Source organism: Boleophthalmus pectinirostris, unplaced genomic scaffold (genome assembly GCF_026225935.1).
Source record: "Boleophthalmus pectinirostris isolate CB_2022bp ecotype Guang Dong unplaced genomic scaffold, ASM2622593v1 HiC_scaffold_9, whole genome shotgun sequence".
In the NCBI taxonomy this organism is placed as follows: Eukaryota; Metazoa; Chordata; class Actinopteri; order Gobiiformes; family Gobiidae; genus Boleophthalmus; species Boleophthalmus pectinirostris.
Window position 1 is genome coordinate 21411697 of NW_026571541.1, and position 7662 is coordinate 21419358.

At 37.7% G+C, this 7662-nt stretch overlaps 1 protein-coding gene across 3 annotated transcripts; it reads right to left on the bottom strand.

Annotated features, from left to right (window-relative positions):
* Window positions 1-307: 307 nt before the first annotated feature.
* mcamb (melanoma cell adhesion molecule b) lies at window positions 308-7456 on the bottom strand. 3 transcript variants are annotated; one of them, XM_055166779.1, is made up of 16 exons: window positions 7336-7456; window positions 6539-6770; window positions 6395-6465; window positions 5952-6039; window positions 5696-5878; window positions 5485-5615; window positions 5272-5404; window positions 5075-5190; window positions 4555-4696; window positions 4357-4484; window positions 3474-3615; window positions 2790-2861; window positions 1718-1759; window positions 1267-1390; window positions 814-916; window positions 308-729 (listed from the first exon to the last, which is right to left on the bottom strand). In XM_055166779.1, the coding sequence occupies exons 1-16, from the start codon at window positions 7435-7437 to the stop codon at window positions 727-729; spliced, it is 1812 nt and encodes a 603-aa protein (XP_055022754.1). In that variant the 5' UTR covers window positions 7438-7456; the 3' UTR covers window positions 308-726. The 3 variants fall into 3 exon arrangements, with proteins under 3 accessions (XP_055022754.1, XP_055022755.1, XP_055022757.1); XM_055166780.1 differs by lacking the exon at window positions 2790-2861; XM_055166782.1 differs by lacking the exons at window positions 1718-1759; window positions 2790-2861.
* Window positions 7457-7662: the final 206 nt, after the last annotated feature.

The following is a 7662-nucleotide window of genomic DNA, read 5'->3' on the forward strand; positions in this document are numbered from 1 at the left end:
TCAACTAAGTATTCACATTAACACAAAAGACATCAGTGCTCCAACATTAAATAAAAGAGTTAAAAATGTGCCTTAAGCTTCACCTTTGCAATACAATGCAAATCAAATGAACCAAACTACAGTGAAAAACAAACTCTACATAAGCTACAGTTTAACAGTCCTAAGTCTTTGGTGTTGGCTGAAAAGGCTGGAGCTGGTTATCCTCTTGAGCTTTCAGTGTTCAGACTTGGGCACAACAAACAGTTAAAAAGGATCCAAACTGAAAACTCTTTAGGCTCCACAAATGGCACCAAATCATCCTAAACTGTTCTTGTCTTTTTTGTATTTTTATTTATATGTTTAAATAAAGAAATATATACATAAAGGTTTCATATATACACAATAAGAGCTTTTTAGCTGCTCTTTGGTGATTGCTTTGCCTGAGGTGATGCCATAGGGGTAGAAAAAAATATCCGTGCTATAATAGCAGATCTATAGACAATCAGTCCGCAGGCAGTCCAGGGCATCATATACAATTGTGCTATTTGAACAAAAATGCCAGGCTGTAAAGGGCAGCAAGTCCAAGGAGCTCCAGTGAACAGCTAAGGCTTTTTTTTGATCACTTCACTCAGAGTATAAGGAGGTCCGGTAGAAGCAGAAGGCAGAGTTATCTCATCTGAGCCTGAGAGGAGAAGGAGAGGAGGTAGCAGCTGTCACCTACTGTCCCCCCACAATGCAGGACAATTTTCACTATACAAACAAAGAACAATATTAGATATACATGACATTACAGTGATGCTCTAAAATGTCACTGGCAGAAAACAGAAAACTTACCTGAAGTTGCTTCTCTCCATTGACACCAAGGAGCACCGCTTCCTCTGTGTTGTCACTCTTCATCTCCACAACAATGTTGTCTTTACCAGCCTTTCCTTTACTTCTAAAACAGCAAATATATCAAATATATTATTTAATAGCTATGACAGTCTGGTTAGTACTCTTCTCTCCACTCTCTTTCCCAATTTGACCAAAGACAAAAGTTAGATTTGTGAAAGGATAATACCGACAAGGTGAGAGAGTATGTTACTACATATGTATTGTACTGTACTTCTTAGTGAGATCTTTCTCTATCCAAAAGCTAACTGACCAAACAGATGGAAGTATTTGTGCAGACCCAAAGTGCTGTACACTACACAAGTGACAGTGAGCTGGTTAAAACAGCTCATTAATAATTTTGATTTGATATTAACAGAATTCTGCAGGAGTTCTTCATTTTAAAAATGTACTTACAGATCTTGCTTGCCTGATCGACCACAGATCTTGCCCTTTTTGTAAAGAAAATAGAGTACACTGCCCAAAATGGCCAGCAGCAGGATGCATATGATGATGACTGCAATGATAACACCACTGCCCTCTGGTGGAGAAACAGCACACATAGAACCCCAGCGTTATTCAAATACAAATCTGTTACCAGAAGTTGATGAGGGATAAGATAAGTGGGAGAATCAAGCAGGCTGTGCAGCATTCATCATTGGAGTGAAGAAACAGAGCTTTGTACAGAGCAGTGGTAGCAGCATTCATGTGACCGGCGCGTCCTACACAAGTGAGGAAGCAGATGTAGATGCTTCTACACCAACATGCACAGAAAGGTGAAGTGGACTTGTGAATGTGTGACACTAGGGGCGAGAGAGGAGGGACTGTGAAGAGAAAGGAGCAGGGCCATTTCTGCAGTCTTACAAACCTTTCTTGAGAGTCTCTGAAGGGTTATCTGTTTGAGGTTTGACTGAGAAAAACCAAATGACAACAGTGAGCAGTGAGTACTATTAAGTATTAATAGTATTAATTAAGTATTAATGGTCAAAAAACTGTGGTAATAATGTATATATAATGATATTTATGTGTTTGGAACTCATTGCAACGCTTAAAACGTGACTTTTTCAGATGTTTCTGAAGTACAAAAAGACATGAGACAGACAGTGTACAAACATGGCAGCTGTATAATAGAAGTCAGCAGACCGACTACAAGTGCATTACTGAGAATCAGCTGCCTCCACACTGACACTGTGTGTTTATGTGTAACTGTGGGCTGTGATGCTTAGAGGCACTAAATAATTTATGTTTAAAACATACAGGTATCAGTCATTACGGCCAACAACAAATGACCATTGTTAAAAGATTTATGTGGGGGGCTGACCTATGTATTTCCATACGAAGAGCAGTTACTGTATGGCATGAGTTATACAGTTGTGTTTCTCTTATTTCTGGGTGGTGTTTTAAAGCATTATTGAAGCTGTCCCCTCTTTGTAGAGCTGGTGCAGCTACATATCAAAGGTTCTGTCAAGTACTTAATTATGTTGATCTGGCTGTCCCATTTATAAAATAATATCATAAAATGTAATATCTGTGAAATATACTAAATAATACTTTTAACATTACTACTGTAGTGTAAATACATTTAGCTGTATTATTTTTAACTTAAAGGTGCAGTATGTAACTTTCTTGTTGGAGTAACTTATGTCTCCATACAAGCAATTGACACCACTAAAGCTAAAGTACAGATCAGATCCATGGAAAAGTAAGCCCGTACTGCATGTTATCCAAGGCATTTTTACCAAGAAAGTACTGAATGTAATGCTTAAATGCAAGATCTATACGTTTAATTCCAATATATCCTAAAGCATTATCGCCTCCATGGAAACAAGCAGAAAAGTTACATAGTGCACCTTTAAGCCAAGTAACCGAGTTTGCAAATAGAATTTTACAGATTTTTTTGTGGTCTGCATTAAGGATATTAGGGCTAATGATAATCTTACCTGGAGAATGAGTAGTGACGGTGGTGGAGGGGCTTATGGTGGGGCTAGTGGTTTCTGGTGTAGTGTGTGTGACTGAAAACAGGCAAAGACACAGACGGGACCAGCCTCACTGTTAAACACTGAAGGACAGGGGAGCACAGAGGACAGCCACACAACAGTACAGCAAGAAACTCACAACAATAACAATACACAACAGTAACATTATGAGCACATTTCAAGAAGCAGGTTCAGTCTAATACATTCTGTGGAAAGTAAAACAAAGGATTTTACAGTACTTTTAAAATATGCAATTCAAAAGATCAGTCTGTATGGACAATGTCAGTTAAATAGTAGAGGAGTGTATTATTATACTTGAGTCTTTTATTGAATTGAATACAGAATTCTCATAAAACTATGTTTCTTACTCAGTTATGTGATTTTGTAACATTTTGAATTATAATAGAAACATTAATCTATGGGTTGTGCTATGAATTTGGACTATGTCAAACCTGCTGGGCAAAGTGGGCCCACTGACAAAAATTACGATCACATAAACATATTTTGCCACAACAGTCTGCCACAACAGGCTTCACAGAGCTGTACCAAAACTGACAGATAAGGACCAAGACAAACACTGTACACAACTGACACAATGCACACAAATACACACACTAGACTGAAGCAGAGGAGGAGGAAAGAACTCACTAGCTTTGATGTTGAAGGCCATAGAGTCCTCTCCTAAAGAGCTGGTGGCGTTGCAGAAGACAATGACGTCGCCCGTTACCTTGACACTGACCGTACTAAGGACTCCATCGTCTGTTTCTGTTTCTGGAGCTGCAGGTAGGCTCTGTGGAGTGAACACAATGGTTTGGACAATGTAGGGCCAGAATCTATTGAGAATAAGTAATGGAGGGCTTATTGTTTGTTTTTTCTACTATTTTTCTTCTATTTCATACTTGCTCCTCTTCCATCTAATACTAAATTTCAGAAAAAAAATGAATGATGATGAAAAAATAGAAAAAGAGATGCATAGATGTTTACAAATTACAACTATCACATAAAAACTATCTGAAAAAAGTACTTTCTAGACAACCAAAGTATTTAAACTGCATTATTCATTCCACACTTAGGTAAGGGTGGTAAGTTACTATTGTAGATATTGTATTGTATTGTACTGTATTGTAGCAGCTAATCTATTTGCTCCTCTGACCACCCCTATCGCTCACACACAAACACTAAGCAATGTGGGTGAAGTGTCTTGAGTAACCCCACATTGTCATTTCCATTAGAGTCACTGCTGCCCTCATAGTGGGCACCTGGTATTCCCAGAGGTCTCTCACAGACATAAGCATCCAAGTGGAAGCTAAACAAGGTCATGCTTAGCTTCTGAGATCTGACCTGATCAGCCACTGACAAGGAAGGGTGGCCACGATGATCTTATTTTCAGGAACTTTGGCATATAAAGTAAAACAAATATCAAAAACATTGATTTTGGTTTCCTTGACAAGTCAGAGCTACTGAAATCAGATTTACTTTTTACTATTTACTTTCACAAAATTAAACTATGACGTTCTCCCCCAGAAGATACCTCTCCCTCAGATGTGGACCAGGTGACAGTGGGATAAGGGTATCCTCGGACATAGCAGTTGAGGTCCACTGTCGTGTCCATGCTCTCTTCTATCTCAGTACTGACTGGAGGCAGGATCTCAGGTTTGCCTAAACACAGAGATGACCATTTAGAAATGTTTCCCTACAGTAAATTCAACATCATAAAGTGATACCACACCCTGAATGTAAACTCGGAGTGTCCCAATCCTCTCCAGTCCTTCCACTTCCTGTGCCGTCACCACGCACACGTAAGTCCCAGCTGTGTCGAATGTAGCATCATTTAGGATCAAAGTATGGCCTTTGGCAACCTCCTCTCCATTCTACAAATCCAGTAAAAGAAAAAGAATAATTCATAGCCACATTACTAATCATATAAACAATGAGTTGTAATTGATGATGTGTATTCCACTTTCTACATCATTCATGCAGTTCTCTCTTGTTTAGTTTTAGTGTAGTCTCTGTTTTATTCATATGAACACTCCATGCTGGTGTACTGCAACACTGTAACAACTTAAATACATTCAACAATAATGAAAAATGTTTAAATAGATTTTTAATTGGAACACTTTTTTTCCAATGTACAAATTATAGAAAAATGCTATCTATGCTTTGGTATATTACAGTATGCCCTGTCAGTATGTCCTGTACTAATGATATGATTAAAAGTACTAATAAGACTAAGCTGTTGAGAGTCAAACCTTAAACCAGGATGTTTGCGTTGGCAGAGAGGACATGGCATTGCATGTTGCCTGCCCTTCTTCTCCTTGAGGCACTTCAATGATTTTCTCAGGCTTAATCACAACATCTTCTAGATCTGCACACAACAGGAAGTATACATGGAAATATTACTGTTATGCAGTCACTCCCTACACATTATTCATCCACAAAGACTTACAGTTGACAAATACTGTAATGTTTTCAGTGATTTCATTAAAGCTTTCCATGTCCAAAGCAGTACAGACGTACTCTCCAGAGTTCAGACGGGTGACATTTTCAAGCACTAATTCACTGCTGTCTGATGATAACGTCTACATACATGCACATATGTATTAATCATTTCATCAACATAGAATATTTGAAAATTAAATTTTTATTGTTCTTTTATTACCTGTTTGCTGTTTATAGAGAAGGAAGTGTATGGATTATTGCCATCACCAGAGCAGTGGATCACCACGTTGTCACCCTCCTTGATTTGACCTTTTGGTGACTCTACCCACATTTTTAGAGCAGTGTGTGGATCTAAAAGATGCATAACATAATATTTTTTCACACAAACAGTTTGAATCAAGGCATTACAGCTGACTTGGTATTAAACTTACAGTACACAGTGATATTGATAGGACTTGTCTCAACCATTAGAGTCTCCCCCCCAGGAGCAAAGTAGGTAATCTCACAAGAGAAGAGAGCATCTGCATCCTCTTTTATAACTTTCATGGACAATTCACTTTTCACTGAGTATAGCCCACTGGATTCAGTTGTGATGCTAGGCGAAACGCGCACTTCTGTAAAAAATAATGCACTTTTAAGAATGAGAACATCTGCATTGTAAGGAATGGCTTTATTCAAGTGCATTACCCTCAAGACTGCTGCGTATTGGTGTTTTGTCTTTGTACCATGTGATATTTGGCTTAGGATAGCCATTTTTGACTTCGCAGGTCCCAATCTAAAAAAACAAAAAAAATTTATAATTCAGTATACATCATTTAATACAATGTTCTCATACATATATACATACACACATGATGCAAATGTGAAATATTCCATGTATTTGTTAATTTTTAAATTATGAAACATTCAGCAGATTTTATGTCAATTCGATATTTTTCTGTCTTGTCCGTTACCTTGCCTTACTTTGACACAGTTTTTAACACAGTCCTATAGACCCCCCCAAACCTTTATCCAATCATGTAGGGTCATGAACATAAAACATAAAATAACAGCGCATTTATAACAACAGTTTTAAAGACAGGAACAAGGTTTTTAACATTTTCATTACTGCAGGTTGCAACAATACTTACTTTTGACAGAGTGTCTTCATTGATGGAGATCCCTTTTTGTGCTCCTACAATGGTGGGTGGGGCTGGGGCTTCTGTGTGAAGAATCAATACTTGATCATCAGTAATGTGAAATACAACCGATATCTAAATTGAAGAGAAACCTACGAAACACTCTGAGCTTGGTCCTCCCCTCCGCGGTGCCATCAGTGAGACTTTTGACGATACAAATGAATTCTACTTCGTCCTTTAGTTGGACATCGTCGATAGTTAGCACCACCTCTCCAGTGGCCCCGGTCCCATTCACACTGATCCTGTCTGAGAAAGGCGTTCCTTTCTCTGGGTAACTCATGCCGCTCTCAAGGTAGTAGATCCGCTGCTTCTCTCCTGTTCGTGTCACCTTGGCAACAAGACAGCAGCGGTCAGCTTCACAAATGCATGTTACTGTTAATTAAGTAGTTAAATAGTACATATGTGGTTTAGGTATTTACTTAAGTACATATTACAGTGGATACTTTTTACTTTTACTGCATTACATTTGAGCACATGTATCTTTACTTTCTTCATTACATTTTAGATCTTGACCGAAAAGTAAAAGTACTTTTCTTTATGGTTTGAGCTGACATGGTTGAGACTTATTTTTAGCACATTTAATTTGAGTTAGATTCCAAATTTTGAGCAAACCAAACACACAAAAACACAAAACAGCAAAAAATTTACAAATCAATTGAATCACTTAAAATCCGCTAGCTCATTATCAACATTACTAAAATCTAAATCTCTCTGCAAAATACTTTTACTTTTTACTCTTTAAGTACATTTTTAAAGAGGTACTTTAATACTTTTACTTAAGTAGATATTTTCATGTGATACTTTTAATTTTTTGTCCTGGTATCTGTATTTTTATTTAAGTAACAAAATTGAGTACTTCATCCACCATTGATGTATAGTGTGGTGGTACTTACATAAAACCACTGAATAATGTTTCCCCCGGGCCCATCCTCTGTCAAGAATATGCAGGTGATCTGTGCAGTATCTCCCAGCCTCACATCCACCCTGTCCTCCATGTTGACTTCTGTAATGGCCCATGCTGTAACACACACAAATATATTTATTCAGTAAACATGGAAAACAATATTTATACTATGAATACTATTACAGCTCTACATCCTTTATACAGATTACGTGACAACTTCTACGATGTTAAGAAAGAGAATAATCATGTCATACAGTTTATTCCATGTAGTTGTACTATTATTATTATTTAGTCAGTCATACACATTGTCTCCTCA

Excerpts from the sequence above, each read along its gene's own strand:
- mcamb (XM_055166779.1), bottom strand. The coding sequence starts at position 7,437 with ATGGAGGACAGGGTGGATGTGAGGCTGGGAGATACTGCACAGATCACC. Across the intron at positions 6,771-7,335 it reads ACATTATTCAGTGGTTTTAT|GTGACACGAACAGGAGAGAA; the intron begins GTAAGTACCACC and ends CTTGTTGCCAAG. Across the intron at positions 4,697-5,074 it reads CGCAAACATCCTGGTTTAAG|AATGGAGAGGAGGTTGCCAA; the intron begins GTTTGACTCTCA and ends CTGGATTTGTAG.